Below are 22060 nucleotides of genomic sequence, written 5' to 3' on the forward strand. Positions count from 1 at the left end.
AAAAAGGCATAAATGGTTTATTACCAACTCAAATCTCATAGCCGTTCCTCTGCCTGCAATTCACATCCTTCTGCTTTCAGTATTGAAATACAAAAAAGGTGAAGTGTATCTGTGGCTGTGGTTCTCGCTACTGGAAATGTTGAATGGAAGAAACAACAACAAAAAAAGATACAGTAGATGTCTTGATTTCGTGGGGTGAATGAGGAAAACGAGGGCTGCTTATGCTGGGGAAAGATCCTGGCCTTCTGGTGAGCATCTTTCATCGCATGGTAAAAGGTTGGGGAATGAACTTTTGTTAAAAACCTTCTTGGTAAAGAGAAGAGAGTGGTAGTAGGGAATTATATCCTGACTTTTCTGTGTTTATTACAACTGGGGTTTTTTATTACATGAACATGACAGTAGAAAATCATGTAAAATGCTATGTCTGCAACTAGCGGTTACTAAAAAAAAAATAAAATCAACATCTCTATTAGCTGAGTAATATGTCATACTGCCCTGTGGTAGGTCGTCAGACTGATCATCTAATTAAGCAGTCTGTTGTAGAGTGTATGCATAAGTTGGCAGAGTTATGGTTGCTGGTGGAACTTTAAATTTTCCCACATGACTGGTGTGATTAAGATCTCAGTTTTACTGTAGCCTAAGCATATTTCTTTTTTTTTTTTTTCTTTCCCTTGTATCAGCTTCCTGATAAAGCATTTCCCTCAGCTGTCAAAGATGTAGTTAACATAGTTTTTCCTTAAGTTTGTAATATTTGTAATGGAGTTTCATGAGGAGTGTCTGCACCTGGAAGGGGTTCGATAAATTCCAGTCCATTTTATTAATATACAAATGGACATAAGATAGGACAGAGAAGCTTATGTGGTTTTTCTAAGGTCCTGCACTCTGTATTCATTAATGTATCTCTGATGGCTCTTTTTAAAAATTTGAGAATTAATGTCAAATACACAAGTCTTGAATTGATTCTGTAAGACTATGTCGGATAAATCTGTTCAATCAGTATCACTGAGCAAGTTTCAGATCCCTGTTAGAAGAGAACTGGAAAATAAATCAGATTTTTTTTTTTTTTCATTTTCTAAATAGACAGTGCACAGTGACTGGTCCCTCTGAAAATAAACAGCAAGGAGCTAGAGAGCAGAGGTCTGGGAGAATATTGAGATACTCACTGGGTGTCAAAGTGGAGGAGTTCAAGGTGGAAGGATTACATGAAAACAAATGTGTAGCACATGATAAATTTAATTGAAGTGATGCTGTAGGGTACCTTCTGGTTACCAGATGTTTTTATAGCTACCACTGTAACCTGCAGTCCCTTCTTTGTGCATATTTTTGAAGAGGTGCTTTTCTCACCTCCCTTTTCTTATCTTTTGTTATGAGGACCCTCATCTCCATCCTCTCTTTTTCTACAGTCTGTTTTTTGGAACTATCTCTGTTTTCATGATTTCTTCTATTTCCTCCGTGGATGATGTCCAAACCTGCCCTGATAGTACTTCTGTCTCCTGCCTCATTTTTTTTCTTCTTTGAAGATCTTTGCTCAGATGTCTTATTGCTGCCTGAAATGTTTACTTGCACGATGGAAACTTTTCACTTCTTGTCAGGACCTCCCTTTCTCATCCTCCTTCTCTCCAGCCATTAGGACCATTGGTGGTGTTTGGACAACGGACAAGCTCTTTCCTGCTTTAAATCCTGGCTCCTTTCTGTAGCTTCTTTTTTTCTTTTGGACATTCATTTGGCAGGGGGTTGATATGAGAAAGCATAAACTTTCTGGGTTTAATATTACACATATGAATCTGATTTAGTCTCTCTAGTCATTCAAACTTCTGTCAAAATCATCACAGGTCCATTTCTTTAGAGAAGTTTTTAAGACTAGTTTCTTTGAGAAGTCTTACACTGTTTTTCTTCCCTTTGGTTTAAATATAGTCAGTAATGATTATGCTACAGTTTCTGTCTGCCTCATCTGACTTGTAGAATAAACCCATTAAGGAAATTATTTTTTTTTGTAGGGAGGTATTTTGCAAATACTTTTGTTTGGTATTTATCTAAATAATTATTCTTGATTCCTTGAGACACAGCCTGCTTGCTCTGATTGCAGAAATCCTCCAATATGTGGCAGTGTTAGGTGGGAGAAAAATCAAGAATACAAATGATTTTACAAAAGCACTTTGTCTCATACAAAAATTGAAGCTAGAAGAACGGTGATTAATGCAGGATCTGAAGTAACTGCCCCATTTGATCTGTAGCAATGTTTCTTAAGAATTAAAAATAAGTGTTGAAAGAGCTAAAGGCAAAATAGCCAAATTCTGGGACTCATAATTAGTAATGATTATACGTCTATGATTTGGTGTGTTGTAGGAGTAATCAGAGGACCCTTTGTGTATCCATTGTATCGTCATGAGAAGTTATTTTCATTATTGGTGTCTTGGACGTTACGCAAACATGCACTTCAGAAATGTGTAAGTCTGTGCTGTTTCTTAGGAGCCAAGGGACAAAGTCAGACAGGAAGATTTCTGCTGAAGGCAGAGATGTGCAAAAGGATGAGTTAAGTTAGATGGGTTTGGGTGGAATGAAGAGCACTGTAGGATAGGGAGGAAAGAAAGATGTTTGGAAACAACACAGAGAAAAAGCTTTTCTGAGCCTTAAAAGGAAAGAGAAGAGTTTTTTTGTAGAGAAGGAGCAACTACTGTGGGTCCAGAGAAGGGAGCCACTGGCAAAAAGTAATGAGAAAAAAATTTGTACGTGGTTACCAAAGTATATTTAAACTAGGAGAACTGTACCTATATGAGAATTATAATGGTGTTGATTTTTTTTTGTGTTACTCTGATAGTACACTAATTTTTCATAAGTGTGAATTGTCAAACATCTCTCTCTTTTGTATTTTGATTAAGGTGACTTGGAAATGCATTTTTATTTACGTAGTAAAAGTGAATGTTAGACCTTTAGACATCCCATACGCAATGAGCGGGTTCTCTGGTCTAGTGAAGTTAATTATAACACAGATTAACTTAATCTGAAAAATAATTTTAATTAATTAGCATTTCATCATCTATAGTCCTCTGGGCAAAAGATATCGTTCTGTTCATGTAAAGCCGTTGTGCGCCTGAATTCTTCCAACTCCTTTAGCTGCTGCTTTTATCTGCAATAAAGTGTTACGTTTTACGCGTGGAGTCCGTATGCCCTTTATTGACCTCGCACAAAAGGGACAGTCCTTTATTTCTCTTTTTCAGAGGCAATATCGAGCCTCTTAGTCACAATATGGTTAAACCTGTTTGTATTGAACCTTCAGGGCAATTACCCGGGTTAATACTGGGGTTGTCGGTGGAAGGGCTGAGAAGTGGGTTGTGGCAGACCAGGTCCTGGGGTGATGCTGAGGAAATGGAGATGTTGAGAGGGGAGCTGGGTTGCTGCTTTCATGGGTCTCTACATTGGGATGGACAAGGAGCATCACAGCACCGGAGCCTTAAGGTATCTTCCTTCCCAGGGGCTAAAGGGAAGTTCTGTCTTTAGCAGGTGACAAAAGCCAAAATAGAAGTTCCCTGTCAGAGCCATATATTACTACTGTCCCTTAGGTTTTCCCCGTCTTCTTCTTTTCCTTTTCATCCTATGCCAGTTTATTGTTTTGCTTCTGACTTTTCAAGTTTGTTTTAAAACATTTCCTGTCTTTAGTTCCCCCAGAAAAGTAATTCTAGAAAATAAAAATGCTAATTTTCTAGTATATGGAAGAAGGTATGTTAACTGTGAACTTTTGGAGTTGATAATCTGGCTTCTGAAAATAGAGAGTTGATTTTGACCTTAAAATGTGGGTAGTTCCAGTAAGGTATTTAATAAACCATGAAAACAGAAATTCTAGAGGAACTATGCATAAATATGCTTTAATTAAGACCAGCCTTAAGCTGATGACTTGTTTGTGACTTTAAGTGTCTCTGCTCTGAATGCTGCCTGGAAAGCCAAGCACGGACATGCTCAAACCAAGACCAAAGCTTGACATAAATACTTTAAAGAGCTCTGGTCACTTTTTGGCTGTAAGCAGCCATGGCGTTGAAGAGTTTAAAGGAGGATGGCACACACCCTGTGCCACAGGGTCCTTCAGCCCCTGGTCTGTGTGGACGTGGAGACCTTCATGGGACACACGAGGGCTCAAGTCCCTGCCCACGGTGCCTGCCTTGGAGCAAGGGGACATCCACACCTGCGTTTTCTGCACAACTTCTCCGGTACCAAAGTGCACACCATTAAGAGGAGTTGCTGCAACCAGGGTCTTGCCTTGAAGTTGCAGTACTGATGGTGCATTTCATTTAAGTAACCCAACTTGCCATTTTTAGTGAGTACTATGTTTTCAAAATGCGTTTGGTTAGCAATGCTGAAAGCATCTTGTTGACTTGGGAGTACATCGCGGGTGGTTACTCTTGTCCCAGAATCATTTGGTCCAGAAACCAGAGATTCTGTCATGAGCCTTCGCTCGTGTCCATTATTTAATCCCTTCAATTTGCTGAATGTTTTACTTCTGGCTTTTGGGGTTTTTGTTTTGGCTTTTTGTCTGATATGCCTGAAGGGAGACTGTTATCTCATCCCTGCCTTGTTCTCTTAACTAGGGTCCTACCCCACTTCAGGACAGTTAATTTAAGGTCCCCATGTACAGATAGAGTGTAAATATTTAAACCTGTGTTACTGGACACAGTCCAAAAACGCTTCCATATATAAAAAGCAGATTAAGATCTGTTAGATAGGTTAGTGAGCAGCTGAAGGAAGTCGTGTAGTGTCACCTGTGGTAGCAAATGTTCATTGATGTGAGCAGATGGGTGAATGAAAAGAAAGGGCAGCTCACGGTGAACTTGAAGCCAAACGTTTCCTGGGTTTGATATCATGAGCGCTGCAATTAATATACTTGGCAAATAGAAGACACCTTTCAAATAGCATTGTGAAATTACTTGTGGTAGATCGTACTTTGCTATGGCTTTGAATGAAGGTCAATGTAGATATTATGTCTGCTGTTCTGTGTGTATCTATATATATGTTTTTGTTTCTTTAGGTTGTACAATGCAAATCTTTGAAACCATCTCTGGGAAGATGAAGCTTCCAGTAGCAGCAGTCTGGTTTGGAACCCGCTTGTCTTAAGAATACCTGGGAATTTCTACCCATATTTGCCTATTCCAGCATAAATCAGAGGACAATGAGTTATTTTTATTTTTTGCATATTTTCACGCTACATAACAATTTTTCTTCCTTCTCATTTTGTTCAATGGGAAAAACTTGAGCCAGTTGTGTAGCTGATTCTTACTTCGCCACATTCCTCTTTCTGAGCCAAATTCTTGGAAACCACATCACAGTACATGTATTTTTATGTTTGTGTTTGTTGTTGGGGTTTTTTTGCCCCCTTTATGTGACTTATTTCACTTTTTGAGTGCTTTTACCTATTCTGGTTTGAACCTGTCCTTTTGTGTTGCTGAGTAGTCATAGAATCACTCAAGGAATTAAATAATTTCAGACTTACAGAAGATGACTCATATGCTTCAGAAACATTTTTATGGCTGTGCTTGGCTCATTAATACAAGAGTTTAACAGTAGTAATATGAGGTATTGCATTAATTGTTGCATACATTTATTACCAAATGACTTGCACAGACAGTGTTTCAGATGCCGTGGACCTAATCATAATAACCAGAAGTGTCCTGTTTGCAAAGGAGAAAATAAGATCCCTTTGTACACCGACAGCAAGCAGATGAAGTTGCTTGCAGTTTTGGAAGTAAGGACTGATCACAGGGAAAGCTGGAATGGATTTTTCTGCTTAAGGAAGGGGAAGCTATGCAGCTTAATATTTGGGCTGATTATAATGACTCTAGTGATGGCATCCTACATACTGACTGGAGCCAAACATGGCCTGTTGTTAATATCGTCTCCCTTCCATTATGGAGCTTTTGCTAGCAATCCAAGCTTAATGGACAATGAAAGCCTTAGTGACATGAAAGACCATTACCAGCCTTCTAAAATGAATATTTCATATGTAAAGGATTATCCAAGCATTAAATTAATTATTGACACTATTACTTCAAAGATAGAGTTTATGACAAGACAGCGCCCTGATTTAGAAGAGCTGAGGAAACAAGAGCCACATGTAAGTATGAGTTGAAGTGTGTCTTAAACTGCTGTATACTTGCTTATTTCAAGACTTTTGGGTCAATCTTTTACTGAGATTAAAAAAAATGCAACTGCTCAGAGGTTCATACAGTGATTTACACCATCTAGAGCCTCCTGATTTAAACCAGCTGAAAAGTTGATGTTGTAGATCACGTCCTTCTGAGTCATGGGCAAAATAGATGGGTTATATAAACGGTCTTGACATCTGAAACAAAAAATCAGACAGTCTTCCGATAGCTGTACAATCTCATTGAATTTTTACCTTGTCTCATGCAAAATGATTCTGACTTATATTTGCCAGTCACCTTAAATGATAAATAAGAAAAGAGCCTTTCTAATAACTGAATACCAGTGTGCCTTCCTGAAAATCCGGTCATTGTAAACCTTGTGTTTCAGAGTTAAAAACTGGAAGTTAATTTGATCTGAGTATTACGTGTTTGACTTTAAAAAATAATTCCTGGGGTTGCAGGGGAACTGGGGAATTATTGAGGTCCTTTCTGGCCTTAAAATTAAAGGATTTGTAAAGGTACTCCTCTCCCAGTCCAGCTGTTTGTACAGGATTTGGTTCTGGTGTCATCAGAGGAAATAAGTTAGGTCAACTTTGTCGTTCAAAAAATAAGGGTTTAAAATGTCCACATAGCGTGTCTATTGTGTTCTCTTACTGTGCTAAGCTGGAAAAGTATAACTGTCAATTTTTTGCTGCATTGACTGAAATTGTTGTTCTTTATGTTGCAGATGTTTTCGGTAATTCCTAATAAATTCCTTCCAAATAGCAAGAATCCTTGTTGGTATGAAGAGTACAAAGGAAACACAACCACAGATCCTTATGCAACAAACTCCTATGCACTGTATTCAAAGCGCTTTCGAACCATATTTGATTACCTCAGGAAGGTATTTTGGAACCACTTGTACCATTATAAGGACAAACACTACCGCCTGCGCTGTCTCCCCCATTTCTACATCATTGGCCAGCCCAAGTGTGGGACAACGGACCTGTACGACCGGCTCAGGCTGCACCCTGACGTTCGCTTCTCAGCAATCAAAGAGCCACACTGGTGGACAAGAAAACGGTTTGGTGAGTAAACGTGTCCTCTGGTATCCAGGCGAGCTGTCTCTATTAAACTTTGACATTTCTTGTATATATTTGGGTTGAAGTTTATGGATTTGCTCCATATTGCCTTACCTTGAAACCACTGAAATTAATATTTTTTAAAAATCCAGGTGATGTATGCTCGGTAAGTTCCAGCCTGCTTTTGTTTAACAATGTTTTGGGTTAAACTTTTCAAGATGATGCACATTTCATTTGGTTCATTTTCAGTGGTTTGGAAAATCTGGGAAAAAAATAAAAACACTAGATAAAACCAACCCTGTGAATTTGTGAAAGCAGGAAAAGGAACTATTAGGTTGTGATGGGAGATTTAAAGAATAGCAGTGATAGTTTTGTATTGCAAAATTCTGTAAAGCCTTTCTTACATGAATAAATGATGGGTCAGTATTTGAAATGTGGTGGCTTCAGTCCTTACGGTTCAATAAAAACAACTGTGTTTTGCGGTAGGAGCTTTGTTAGTGTTGCAGCTTTAGTCAAGCACTGAGCAGTAGAGATGCTCTGCATGAGAAAGCTCGCTCACGCTGAGGAACCTGCACATATTTTTGATGCTCTTTGCCTGGGTGACATCAATATTTCATGAAGTGACCCTTTGTCTCTGAAGGCAGACTTGAATAGTTGAGGTTATGGCCTGCTGGAGCAAAATGCATCCACCCCTCATGATTGCACCTTTAAAGGGTGTCTGAGGGCGGTGGGGCTGAGCGCATCATTTTATCCATCTGAAGTGTTTATGTTCTTCTTGTTCTCTCTTCCCCGGGTGCCAAGGAAGGTCAATCTTGTGGTTAGAGACTAGATGAGACGCAGAAGACCCATTTTCAATTCCTGACTCTGCTGAGTGCTTAGTGCCTTCCTTTAAATGCGGATGCAGATAACGCTTGCTGTATTCCACCTAGGCTCTGGATTTTCCCACTGTTGGGTCTAGCTGTTAAGCGCTGGTATGCCCTCGCTTTACGTGACTTCAGTATCAAAGATCAGAGGCGTTTCAGTGATATTACTATTCCCAAGAGGGAGATACTGGTTATTTTATGGTGACATCTTCACTTCTGTTTCTCATTTGCTGTTGCTTTACTGCAGGCACTGCCTTTGGAAAAAGGGAAAACCTAGCACTGTGAGGTAGATCATTTGAGGAGGACTTTGCATCACTACTTTCCTTTGTTGCTTTTCTAAGCTTCCTTGAAACGGGAAACTGTCTTCTAATGAACTGCTGTGGCTAACAAGGAATGACATTTTCTGAGACCGGGACACCTTCAGTGCTGCTTCTGTTCTTTATTTTGGGGTCATACCTTCAATTCTTTATTTCTCCTGCATGCGATGTTGCTCTTTCCATCTCCCTTCCCTGTGCCCTGGAGCCCAGAAGAACCTCTAAGCTCCTGCAGGCAGGGCTTTGTTCCTCGCCACTCGGGGAGGAGGAGGGCTCAGCCACAGAGCTGGGATTTCATGATTTTGCTGTGTTCTGAAGAGTTTGCATTTTCTTCCTTCACAAATGCCGTAAGAAAGTGGCTAAAATAAGTATTTTAGACATTTTCTAAATGTTTGGTATAAATTAAGAGTTAAAGCAATATGATGAAAATACAGTTTTGCTTTTGAGATAATTTAGTTCAGTTTAGGAAATACTGGAGGTACCAGTATGAATTGAGGAGTCGGACAAAGCCAAATGAGAAGCATCGTGGTACTCCCTGAAGCCCCATGAGAAGGGGGTTCATCGTTCATTGATGAACTCGTTCATCACAGTCAGTGGCTGACTGAAGACAAATGATTAGAATTACCTCCTGACCTGAAGGTGAAAAGTCAGATCAGTGAAGAAACGTGATTTTGGACTTGGACACCTTCCAGTGTTAATGCTGTTCTGCTGGTCTCTGGGTGTGTAGATGCAGGGACTGGCAGCAAAACCACGTGTGGAAGATCGTGTCTTCCATGAGACTGCTGGCAAGGAAGACTGAACCAAACTGATAAGTTAAGCTAAAATCCATTATAATAAATAGTTCTTTACACCTACGTTAGCCTCAACATAAATGTTTGGAATTAATATTGGAGGAGGTAGTGCATCCAAACTCACTAAAGCAAGACTGGACTCACTAAAGCTCAGAAGTGGACCTACCAAACAGGCAGAAGAGTGTCAGAAATCAGGCTGGAGTGCATATAATTTGAGAACAAGGATGAATTCCTATCTCTGTGCTGGCATTCACAAACGCTCCACTTGCACGGTCTTGTGGTCAGCCACTGGGGATCAAGTGCAGATCCTTGAAGAGAACATTCTTTGCATAATTAAATGTTTTGAAGTTATTTTGTAAAGCTGAAGAATGAGGAAAAATTGCAGAGCTTGTGATCTCATAGAAGGGAGACCTGTAGAGATGACCTTCCGATCTCGCAGGCTGTCTGCCATTGAGGATGAAAGAATAAGTTTGCTCCTGGTGTCTCAGTCCTTTCATTCTGCCTTAACAGTACATTAGCTAATGGTTACTATTAAAAAAAAAAAAAAAAAAAAAAAAGAAAAAAGAAAAAAAAAGATAATATGACAAATAGGCTAGCAAGTGAAACTGAGACAGCCTCCTTTATAAGCCAGCTAGTGGATATGACTCCTATGCTCCTGGCTATTAACTTGGTTTCGTTTGTAACATTTATCTGGACAAGAAAGTCTCTTTGTTCTATGGCATCCTCTGATTCAGTGGATTTTTATGAGACTGACTAATTTCAGCTGAAGCTAAACAGCCCTCCTGGGGAGGCCCCATTTCGCAAATCACCACTTTCCCGTTTTGCTGGGGTGGTTGATGTTCTACAGGACTTTGTCCCAGCTTGACTGTCTCTCTCTCCTGGCTCTTAGCCACAATTTCTATTCCCATGAGTGGCATGGCAACAAACCAAGGCAGTCTGTAGCACTATGCTTATACTCTTTTTTTCCCTCAAAACAAATCAAAATACACTGCTGAGCTTTCTTCTACCCTCATTAAATCTTACTTTCCTAAAGGGGAAAATCAGAGGGAGTGGACAAAAGAACTCCCTTGCTGAGCTTTCCTCTCACATAATTGATAATTATTGGCCTTGCAGGAACAAGAAAGGGAAAGCTGAGAAGTCCTGCTCTATACTCGTAGCTTTGCTCCTACTCTGTTGCCTTCACAATACTGTCCTTGACCACTGCCTGCTTGAGAAACTCTCTTGTGGTATGGTAAGAAGCGAGAACACAAAGATGGACATGGGGAGCATGTACAGACAGCGGACAAGTGAGACTAGATTTGGAAAGAGTGGGAAAAGGAGTATAAATATCACAGATGTGGCTCAAGATGCTGAAAAATGTGGGAAGAAGGTGATACTGAACACACCCTGGGATGTAGGGAAGGAGAGGAGAAAAATAAGACATTATCGTGCAGCTCTGTTTTCGTACTTGTGAAAGACAAAAACAAATGTTTTCCCAGTTTTCTGATTTTGATAAGTGTGTGTTGATTTGCATATTTGGCATCAGAGTCTGTTCTCAATATAGTAAATCTAGTGGGAGTCCAATATTACTTCAGTTTATATTGGTGCAAATGAAAGCAGAATCTGGTCTTTTATATTCTTTCCAAAAGCTAAATTTAGAAACAAATAAATGCAAGCTATTCATGCAGGAACTATAAAACAGAACACTTAAGATATTTCCTATCACTGTGAATTTATGGCTTAATCGTATAGTATCTCGAATCTCAGCTACTTCATTATTGGCACTTTTATCTGAGTGTTACACTTCATCGGTCCAATTTTGTGCTGACGTTAGCTGGCTCAGTGCCAGCCATGTCAATGAAGCCGTCTTGGTTTACACCCGTGGTTAATCTTGCCCTGCTATTATTATTATTATTTATTTTTTAACTTCTCTTTTTTTGCTGTTTTTAGGAATCATTCGTCTGAGGGATGGATTTCATGATCGCTACCCAGTGGAAGATTACCTTGATCTGTTTGACTTAGCAGCACATCAGATTCAGGGTGTGCTGCAGAGCGAAGCGGCAAAAGAGCGTGGCAAGATGAACAACATCATAATTGGTAGGGCAAATACAGCCTTTGAAATACATTTCTGTAGCTCCAGGTTGGCAGCATTCACAGCCCAGGCATGAGAAGGGCATTTTCCCACATGTGAATGGTTCACAGCACAGAGCCCCTGACGTTGGTTTTCTCTGGTGGGCGTGGATAGTGCAGAAGTTCTTGCCTTTTCCTGGAGGGTGGTTACTTGCTTTGTTAAAAAGTTGTGTGATTATCTTTAGAAAATGCCTGAGCAAGCAATGAATGTCTGATGAACATCAGCATTTAATTAAATCTTTTTTTAAAAAAGAGTGAGAATGACCTTGGTGACTCCTTGAAACATTGTTTTCATTTTGTTTTCATTACGAGGGGTTTGCCTGTAGTGACAGGATTGTAGCTTCAGGTTCAAATGCCGTAGCAATGTGTCTGGGATAACACACTAATTGTGGTATTACAACGTACAATGGGTGCTGTAGAAATCTTGTAGCTGACTGGAGACAGTTTCTACGATAGCAGCACAGCTCTTCTCAAGCTCCAACGTAAGATACAGGTAGGAAGGACCACCATTTTTTATGTCACCATCCCTATGTAGTCGATGGTGGACTGAAATAAATACGATTAAACTCTTGAGCTGCTTTAACAGCAATGATAATACAAGTTTCAAGAGCAGGAGTATAGAGAGTCAAGTGGAAGCTATCTTGTGCTGTAGTTCTTTTCAGGCATGGAACTTAGAGGCACAGTACAGGATACTATTTGAAGATAATCTTACAGTTTCAGTTGATATTAAATCACCTGATTAGCATTAAAAATGGTTTCACGGTTGTATTGTACCTTATGGAAGACTGGGGTCTAGAGGGGGATCCCTGGATTGCTTTCCATGACACACAGCGGTGGATCCACCGTGCTCATCCACTGTGGTCCATGGTGCCATCAGTTTCCAGTGCCTATGAGGAATGTCAGCAGAAACTTCTTAATTCTGCTTTTGCTGTCTGCCAAAACCAGAAAACTGAGAGGAAGAGTATTTTACCGGTCTTACTCTGTCACCTCAAAATTTCCCTGGGAAACCAGACACATTCCATGAAAATACTAGTTGTGCAAGAGACAGTTCCCTGGTGAAAAGTGACTTTTCAAGTAGGCCTGAAGTCACTATTCTACAGAAAATAGAGACAAGACTTTTGCTGTCTGCCCTCAGAGGGAATGCCCTCAGAATAACCTTTTTTTGGCCTCATTCTAACCAAAAAAATTAACCTATTGTTGAATGGATGAACTGGTGGCAATGTCTTATGTTGTTTAAACCAGAGACTTGGCTGTAATTAGATTTGTTCAATACTTCCTCAGCCTCCATTTAAGTCTATCATTCACTTTATTAAATACTCAACATTGAGCAAAATTTGCAAGATGGGGGTCTTAAGAAATGTTGCCATCAAGGACATCTGCAGATTTTCCTCCTACTGACAATAATATCTCCTGTCCTTTCATGGGTGAAGTGCTTATACTAATTAAATTCACTAATCTAATTGGCAACGTACATCTTTGATTACTTACCTCCTGTTATAGCTTTTTCTGGAGTTCACTTTGTGTTTCTTTTTCCTGTAGTCTCATTTCTTGTTTCATTAAGGTTCTGTTCGCTTTTCTTATTAAGTTTACAGGAAAAGTCCTGAATGATTATACTCATTAAGTCAGTCTTTTATGACCTTGGTAAAAAAACAAAACAAAGCTAGGTAGTCTGAAATGAATCTGTGTGAATATCAGGTTTGCTTGGAATCCTCCATTTTCTTATTTCAGATGACTAGAAAGAAAAATCAAATTAAGACTATAAACATTTCAGTAGTTCATCATGTTACATTATTTTGAAAAGTTAAGCTTCTCTGTATATTATACTTAGTGGGTAATAATTGCATTTTCCCCCCCAAAACCAACATCCTCTTAGAGATGAACCAAAGAGGACAACAGGGATCTAGCCTGAGGCATTCTGAGCAGGCCTTGTTTATTTGTGATCATTAATAGGATAAATTCAGAGGAATGTCTTGTGAAAACACAGTATGATTTTAATCCGCTAATGACTGAGTAAAGAGGTTATACATCTATTCCTTAGGCAATTTAGCAATTCTTATGTTCTTTAAGTTCATAAGAAAATTAATATATTTTTGGTTGCACTGCAGTAATTTGACGTAATTACTATAGCATTGATTAATTTATCTCATGTTTAGTATGGCTCGTTCTCTTTGCAGATATTAAATCTGTTTTACAAACCAGAAAGGACTGCCGTCAAAGTGTCAGGAGTATTTTTGGCTGCTTCAGGAAATTAAAATTATAAGAGTCAGCAGAGACCAGAATGATGGGGGTTTTTTATTCCCCCCCCACACCCCTTAATTCTTGACAGCCATCTCATTTTGGGAAGATTGGCCTTCTTGAACCCAGGCTATCCTGGAGTGACTGCATTAGAGCAGCACCTTGAGTCCCTGTTAATGCTTTAGCGTGATTCGGTCGTGTGCCTGTGATCTTCCCTGGCTTGTGCGCTGCCTGCAGATTTTTGATGGTGGCGGCTGATCCAACAATGTCTGTGGAGTGTTCTGGTCCGTGATGTTAAGAGAATCTGCCCCTTTATGTGTAAATGCACTGATTTTATTTAGTTCAGGTAACACATGTGTAAGCAGATGTTCTTAGGTTTGCTCACTATATATGAGCTAATTGGAATAAATCTGATAGAGCACCAAGTACGATCAGAGGTCTACAGAGCAGAGAAGTATGAAGGAAGATCAGAAAATCTGCTCTAGAGAGGAACAGGTGGCTTGATGAGGTCACAGACTTTAATCTTTGGCATGATTTAGGCAAACATTTTTGAGGGAGCAGTTTAAGTCTAGCCGTTCTTGTCACAGAGATGTAGCAGTGACTTTCCAAGGTCGCTCTCATCCCTGGAGTGCACTATTCTGTAAATCTGTGTGTGCAAGTGCTCGCACCCATTTGCATTACACGTCTTCTGATAGCGCAGAAATAGCTGCATGATGTTTTTGTGGTATGGCTATCTCAGCTCTTGTCCTATATTTAGTCTTTTGTGTTTCTGCTTCACCCAGTGTGGGAGCTGGGCTAATTGAGTTTTAATTGACAAGTCAAAGCCCACCGATGATTAGGCATTACTTTGGCTAATTAATTTAGAATGGAAAAGCAGAGCTGTTGTGGACACCCAGCTTTAGCCAATGGACCTGATCTCCTCCTTCTGAAAAGAGGCAAAATTAACATGACAGAAGATTAATGTGTTTTCTAACAACTCCCAGACTTTATTAATGAATCACATTATGTTAAGCTGAAGTTTGGAGCCAGTACCTTTTTCATGTTGTGTTTTGGCCATCTTTTAAAATCTTTATTGGACTTTCCCGGGGGGGGGGGGGGGGGGGGGGGGGAAATCATGTGCAAGTCTATAAGCCTACAACATTATTATTTTTTCATCTCATTTCTTTTGATTTGAAAAACCTCATTAACAAGAATTAGCTCTCATTAGACTGTCAAAGAGTGGAAGTTTCCAAAAAGCTTCTGTATATGTTTTATTAAATGCTAGTGTGCCACATAAATGCCAGTATTACTTAAAAAGATGGGGAAGATTACACAGTTCAAAACATCGTATCAGATCATTTATTTAGCAGCTGAAGCATCGTATACCTTGCTCTGGCAGAGATGTTGCCGACTGTGTTTCTCCCTGTAGCATTACATTTAGAGTAAGCTTCTTTAGAAACTAAGGATGTCAGATTCTGGCATTTAACCAAATGTGTTATTTATTCTATAGACCTTTTGTCTAATAGTAAGTAGTTATATTTGACTTAATCTACATGAATAATTGTGGTTATATAAAAAAGCTCTGATAATGGGTAACTCTCAAAAAGGGGTATTTCAAACCGCAGTGGCACAATTCAGCTAGTTAGTGCGTTGTTTTTCTTTTTATATTTCCTATAGATTCATAGAATGGTTTGGGTTGGAAGGGTCCTTAAAGATCACCTAGTTCCAACTCCCCTGCCATGGGCAGGGACACCTTCCACCAGACCAGGTTGCCCAAAGCCCCATCCAACCTGGCCTTGAACACTGCCAGGGATGGGGCAGCCACAGCTTCTCTGGGCAACCTGTGCCACTGCCTCACCACCCTCACAGGGAAGAACTTCTTCCTTACATCTAACCTAAATCTGCCCTCTTTCAGTGTAAAGCCATCACCCCTTGTCCTATCACTACAGGCCTTTGTAAAAAGTCCCTCCCCATCTCTCTTGTAGCCCCCCTTTAGGCACTGGCAGGCTGCTCTAAGGTCTCCCCAGAGACTTCTCTTCTCCGGGCTGAACAACCCCAACTCTCTCAGCCTGTCCTCACGTGCTCACTGGCTCTCCTGTTTATGTTCTAAACACTATTGATGTGCTGAAGTGGCGGTTTTGGCTTTTTTCTTTAGTTTGTGTCAAATTGTACGATCTGTTAGCAAGTTACTTCTCTGAGATCAGGAGCATTACAACCAACCCCTGGGGTGCTACAGAGAGCACGGCAGGTCTTCGGCAGCGATGAGCTCCTGCCTCCTCGCTGGAGGGTGGGCCAAAACCCTGAGCAGTCTGTTCCAGCCCAGATCAAATATATTTGCATGTGTTAACCGCTAACAGGAAGCAGTGTGGTTAGCGGACAGTAGTATTTGAGGTGGAATTACATAAAACCTGCCTTAACCATCGCTACATTGACAAAGGTACAAGGCAGTGTGATTAATCTGGCTCTGGGGAGCATTAACTTGATCAATTTGCAAGAACCAAAGTATGTTGAAATTAATAGAGTCAATTTTAATCAGTCTACATGGGTTCAAAACTCAGCTGATATCCACTCCAATACAAAGAATGAAATGAGTTACTAGCAGAGATGCTTTTAATTTCCAGGGGAGGCCAGTGCCTCGACGATGTGGGACAACAACGCTTGGATTTTCTTTTATGACAACAGTACTGAAGGAGAACCTCCCTTCTTAATCCAGGATTTTATCCATGCCTTCCAACCGAATGCCAAACTTATCATCATGCTGAGAGACCCTGTTGAAAGGTGAGTAAGGATCACGTTGCTAAATACGCAAGAAAATTTTCTTACTACAATAATTTTATTCGCTCTCGCTCTCTTGGATGCAAATAAATGTTCACATGGTATTTGACACAGGTACTTGGTTTATGAGGAGAGCTGCCAAGGGGTTTTATTCTGTGTATTTTGGCTTATGTAATTGTGATAGTGTTTTAAAGAGGAGCATGTGAGTATAAATGCCACAGTGAGTGCCATGCATGGATATATTTTTCTCTGAAAAAAAGGATTTATATGTTGCCAAATGCAATATAACTCCATTACCTGAGCTAATATGCCCTGGTTCTCAGCAGGGCTGACTAGACAGCGGATGGCACTATATTACAGGTCTCAGCATAAGTGGTCCTGTGAAGTGCTTCAATTCATGTTAAATAATAGGGTTCATGTCTTCAGGGGGCATACTGTTGAAAATGACTAAAAGATTGCAAATAGCTCCAGAGTCAGCAAATGATACAAACTTTTTTTAATTTTAAAAATGTTTGGTGCAACACTCATATAAATCTTCGCTAGGCAATTTTAGCTTACGCAGCCAACAGCTACTTTGGAGTTCATCCTTGGTCGTCCTGACTTTGTTTGCAGTGAAAGGGCTCTGCTTTTCTGAAGGTGTGGGCTGTTCTTGAATGGTTCTCCATTGTGTTAACCAGGAATGCCCTTCTTTCCAGTCACATTTTATTTTTTCCCTCCAGTCTTCCTCCAGATTTCTGGCGCATTTCTTTCCACTGTGTCCTCTGAAGGAGGATGATAATGATGAGGGTAACGGGGAGGGTGGAGGGGACAGAGGCAGAGTCCAAAAGGATCAGACCAAGGCGGGCTGTGAATTCCTTCTCTCTGTAGCTCCGTGGGGATATCCCGGATACTTCGGGCTAGGTCAGTGCTCGAGGGCAAAGCCCCAGCAACACCCAGGAAAGAGAAGGAGATGCAGATGGTGATGGGGACCAGGCTCTGGTGAGAGCTTGGGTGCTGGGAGAAGAGCAGGCGTGGGGTGCTCGTGCAGGGAACCATACCCCACTGCCCGGGGACGGGTGCTCCTTGACGAGCTTCCCCGAGGGTAGGACGTGGTACCGGTGAGAGGCAGAGCTGTGAGAGTGCTTCCCGTCTCCCATGTCAGGAAATACAGCTCTCAACTTCTAATGGCATCTCCTGACCTCAGGATTTAACAGATGGTAATTTTATGCGAGAGAGCTGGCTGAAGTGGCTTCCTCACGTAAATTACCGACAAATTCCCTGATTGCTTTAACCACCCTCTGTAATGTGGGTGTAGCTCTTTGCCAGCTTTAATAAGGGTGAGATAAAAAGTCAGCTTCATCTCCCTTACTGTATTTATGATAAATCGGTTTCTTCTTGTTTATGATTCCCTGTGCCCTTGTTGCTGATAACTCATCTGAACCGCAAGGAGAAAAAGCGGCCGTGGCAGCTTCATCGGTGATGCAGGGCAGCGAGGCAGTTGCTTTGCAGTAGCCAGGAGGACGTGGGTGCTGCACAGGGTCTGGGACAAGGTCTGATCTAACCTGCACAGGGTCTGGTCTATCCCCCAATGGGGGATATTTGGAGGATGTCAAGGTTTGCGACGGTGGGTGTCAATGATGCCATTATTTCATTGTAGTGGATGGTGATTGAGGGTAATGATTTCAAGTAGCCCGAATAGCTGAAATCCTAATCAGCAAAGGTTTTATTTGCAGGCAGATGTCCCCAGAATTAAAAACAGATGGAAAGAAACATAGAAAATCTCAACTGCCCTGTGGAGAGAGAACTTGTCTTCGAGAACATAGTTTTCCATAAGATGTCATCAAGTCTTTAAAATGATGCATTTATTTTAATGGATGATTAGAAATACTAGGCAGTCATATTAAACCTTTTAAATAAAATTGCAGCCGGGCCCATTCTGTACGTGATGCCTGCCGGCTAATTTCCCCCCAGCAAGAAGCTTTTCACCTGCTCTGCCAGGAGCAGTCGGTCCTGCCATCCCTGGGACAAGCTGGGCAAGCCCGAGTCTTGTTGATGTACACATTTTTCTGCAAGCAGGACATACTGTTGTGTGCCTCATTTAGTTGAAGGCGGCTGGCTTTGTCCCTTAGCTTCTCCCCAGCTTGTCCTCGTACCCTGCGCTGGTGGGGTGGCTCCTTGATGGGTGCAGCATGAGGGATCCAAGGTCTGCCATGGCAGAGGGAGAGGACACACGTGATGCCGTGGTTGTGGTCCTCAAGCACCGGTGGGCATCACTTTGAAATAGTCTGCCCGACCGGTCTGGTCCAAGCTTGGTACCCTCCCTCCGCTCTGAGATGGAGTTTTTTCATTTAAAGAAAACTGTCTGAAGTGCATTTGCCAGACTGGGAAGAACGGGATAAAAATCAGAGTCTCTCTCTTTCTTAGTTGGTGATTCCTACAGATAGTGCTGGGTGCCTCTGCCTCATCCTCTATAGTTCGCTATGATTTTTTTTTAAAAAGTGTGTAAAAATTGATTTAAAGGCATCCTCTAACAAATGTATCCCTTTTCTTCCTTTCAAAGTGAAGAGACAGTCTTCATTTGTTTCATACGGGAATTAAAATCCTGTTCTTTTAAAACACTAACATAAATAATGAGTGCAGAGGGGCTATTCCTGTGCTTAAGTGCTTTGCTGGATTAGGGCCTAAGCTTTCTAAATTAAATGATGAATTTTTAAGTACCTGTGGAAATCTAGGGAAGTTAAAAAATAAATAAAGTGCAATACAAAAGGTTACTGCAGCAATAAAATGAGACCTAAATAAATTGATTTTTTTTAGATCATTTCTTAGACACCTGCATTTTTTGAAAAAGGCTGAAAGATATCTAGGATTTCTTGGATTTTGTCGAGAGGTGGGTGGTATGGAGGCATAATATTTGTGCTGCAAACACACTTGGGGAAGTGACTCCTTCTCAAGTGTTACAAAATTAAAACCCTGTGGCATTGTTGGGGTTCTGGTCATAGTTTCTAAGCCTAAACACAAAAAAAAAGTTAAAATACCATGTTCAGCAGTTCTAATATTTATGCCGTGTCAGAGCATTTCCTTTATCTCTGAACCATGTTTATCTTGGAAAAGTTTAATCAAGGTTTCAGGGATTAATGCTAAAGTAGATATTTTACTTGCCTGTAGGTTTTGGCTTGTTTCACCACCCCCACCCCCCAAAGGGATTTGAATTTAGATAACCTTTTTTTAAGTGATATTAAGCAATTGTAAAACTTGCGCTAAAAATGTGCAATGAGGGGATACTCCTCTGCTGGAACTTACAGAAATTCCTGTTGCTGGTGGCTTTTGCTCCCAGCAGGAGCTGATGCAGGGGCTCTGCTTGCCTGCAAGCTGCAAACATGCATGGGCGCCCGTGCCGCGGTCCTCGAAGCAGAGGTGGGACTGCCTGGGGAATGCAGCACTGTGGACTGCAGCACTAATGTGAACCCTTCACCTAGCTGTAGTATTACAGCTTAAAAAACCCAAGAGGTGGAATGCTGTAAATTGGAAGGTTTTGATGGAAAGTCAATCTAGGATTGGAGGTGGAGCTTTCTGCAAAAAACTAGGAAATCTGGACTCTTTCCTACTCTTGATGGTGGCCAGCTTGGTAATCATATAAAAATCACTCTTTCTAACCCATCCCATTCCTCTGTTGGTTTTGAAATCGCCTTAAAGCTTTTGAGATGAGGACTGTTTCTATCCATGGCAGTGTGGAGCACCAAATATAGAGGGTCTGCCAATGTCAGCTGAGACCAGTCCTACTGTTCGTAGGTAACACAAATTTAAAGTATTTACACTTGAAAAATTTACCTTCAGGAGAAAATAGTGGCTCGCACAATTATTAGGGTCAGGTTCCCAAGGGATGCTGACCTTGAAAGCAGGGGTGATGTTTAGCAACTCCATTCCTCTGAGCCAAAACCCACCAAAATGAATAGCAAATGTGTCACTGGCTGAACAGGCTGTCCGTGGGGCAATGTGACACACATGCACCCTTTCCCTCGATTCACTTAACTGATTGCCATTGTCATGTAAATAAATCTTCTTTCATTTCCTCTGTCCTTTACTTACACGTATCCCATTCGCAGATTGTACTCCGATTATCTGTACTTTGCAAGTGCTAATAAATCTGTGGAAGATTTCCATGAAAAAGTGGCAGAATCACTGCAGCTGTTTGAAAATTGCATGCTGGATTACTCACTGAGAGCCTGTGTCTACAACAACACCCTGAACAATGCCATGCCCGTACGTATTTCCAAGAACATTTGATTCCTTGCTTGTTTAATGGTACGTTGTGTCAAGGTTATTAAAATACCAAAATACTGTGCAAATAAGCATCAAGAAATAAAACTTTTTCCCTTTTCATTTGTAAAGCAGATGACATACATATATATGTAAGCATGTAAAAGCTGATGTACTGGCTCAGCTGTCTCCTCCGTCTGTTCCCCGATGAATGCCAATAGTAATAATACAGTCTTTCTATTGTGCAAGCGTATGGAGAGCACATTTAGTGAAGATTACAGTTTAATGTGTAAGCTTTTTGCAGATCTCTCCAAAAAGTAGCTCTGGCAAGGATCTTTGTGGTGTAGAATTGCCTCAAAATCAGAATAAATTATGTATTCTTTCTCAAGAAAAGACTACCAATAACTAGATAAAACCTTTCTCTTTTTTAAACTGTGCACATCAGAAAATGAGAAAAGGAAATACAGAAACTGCTGGCAGGGGAGTGGAGAAGTATTACAGGCTCACTATTCCAAAATTCACATCTTTTGTGTAGAACTGACTTCAGATTTTGCTTGAGGGCGGAGAATAATATGGAAGAGGTTGACTTGAAGTATCGTGTCGGGCCGGTTTGCCATTCAATCCTATTTTATTTGCTCAGGCTGTAAAGGACTCAGAGGGAATACTTCCCTCCTTTGTCTCCGAGGTGAAGTTAATTGCCTCCTCCACTCGATAAAATAGCCATAAAAGAGTGTATCGCACAGGCTTGAGCCCCGCAGCAGCAGGGCAAACAGGACATTCCTCTTACTTACCTTGGCAGGTAGAGTGGAGCTCCTCGTCTTTGATGATAGCCTCCAGGACCTCCACAGACACCGGTTGCTGCCGGGTGGTATCACAGTACTTTCCAGCCATCTGCTTGCACAAATGCATTTCTTTCAGTGTGGGGAGAGAAAGGCAGAGAGAAAACCAGAAGGAAAGTTTGTCCTCTTTATCTTCATCCCTAGGGTGCAGAACTAATCTTCATTTGTTGTCTTAGGCAGCCCTCTGAAAAAGATACTTTTGAAAATGAGCAGAGGATGCCTCTTTCCAAAGAGCCACAAGCAGGTGTTCATAATAAAACACAAATGCTAACTGTGCTCCTCAACGGGCTTTTTTAGCTGTTTCTTCAGCCGAGTTGCTAAAGTCTGTTATGTGCATGGTTTGCTCCATACAGAAAAGGTAGGGGTTATTTTCCCTGGCGAGCTCATTAGATTGCTAATTGTGCGACTACGCCAGAAGAATTTTATTTTGTTAATATATTCCTGAAAAAGGAGAGCTGTCATAGACATTGTCGCTGCTGATAGACGCTAACCTGTAAAGAAAGTGGTGTTCGTCAGCTTATCCTCACTTAGAATCAGTGAAAAGTATATTACACAGAGAAAGGCATGCGGAGCCAGGGTCATCAAACTGAAAGTGCAAAAATGGATATTGTTGAGGGGAGAATGGCTTGGGAAACTCTACCGATACCTTTGATGTATAGGGGGAAGCACTGGAGCTTTATGGAAGGAGACAATCTGGTTCCAAAGAACAGCGATGAAGAAGAAGTCA

General features: G+C 40.9%; 1 protein-coding gene across 2 annotated transcripts in view; it reads left to right on the plus strand.

Annotated features, from left to right (window-relative positions):
• Positions 1-22060, plus strand: part of CHST15 (carbohydrate sulfotransferase 15) — a 48721-nt gene that overhangs the window by 23189 nt on the left and 3472 nt on the right. The window contains exons 1-6 of one of the 2 annotated variants that reach the window (XM_041127412.1): positions 2427-2447; positions 5018-6100; positions 6859-7198; positions 11090-11236; positions 16105-16261; positions 20341-20497. In XM_041127412.1, coding sequence (XP_040983346.1) covers positions 5513-6100; positions 6859-7198; positions 11090-11236; positions 16105-16261; positions 20341-20497 — 1389 coding nt within the window. In that variant the 5' untranslated portion in view covers positions 2427-2447; positions 5018-5512. Of the gene's footprint in view, positions 1-2426; positions 2448-5017; positions 6101-6858; positions 7199-11089; positions 11237-16104; positions 16262-20340; positions 20498-22060 lie in introns of those variants that run through there. The other variant, XM_030030791.2, reaches the window with a different exon arrangement.

Source organism: Aquila chrysaetos, chromosome 11, assembly GCF_900496995.4.
Source record: "Aquila chrysaetos chrysaetos chromosome 11, bAquChr1.4, whole genome shotgun sequence".
Classification (NCBI taxonomy): Eukaryota; Metazoa; Chordata; class Aves; order Accipitriformes; family Accipitridae; genus Aquila; species Aquila chrysaetos.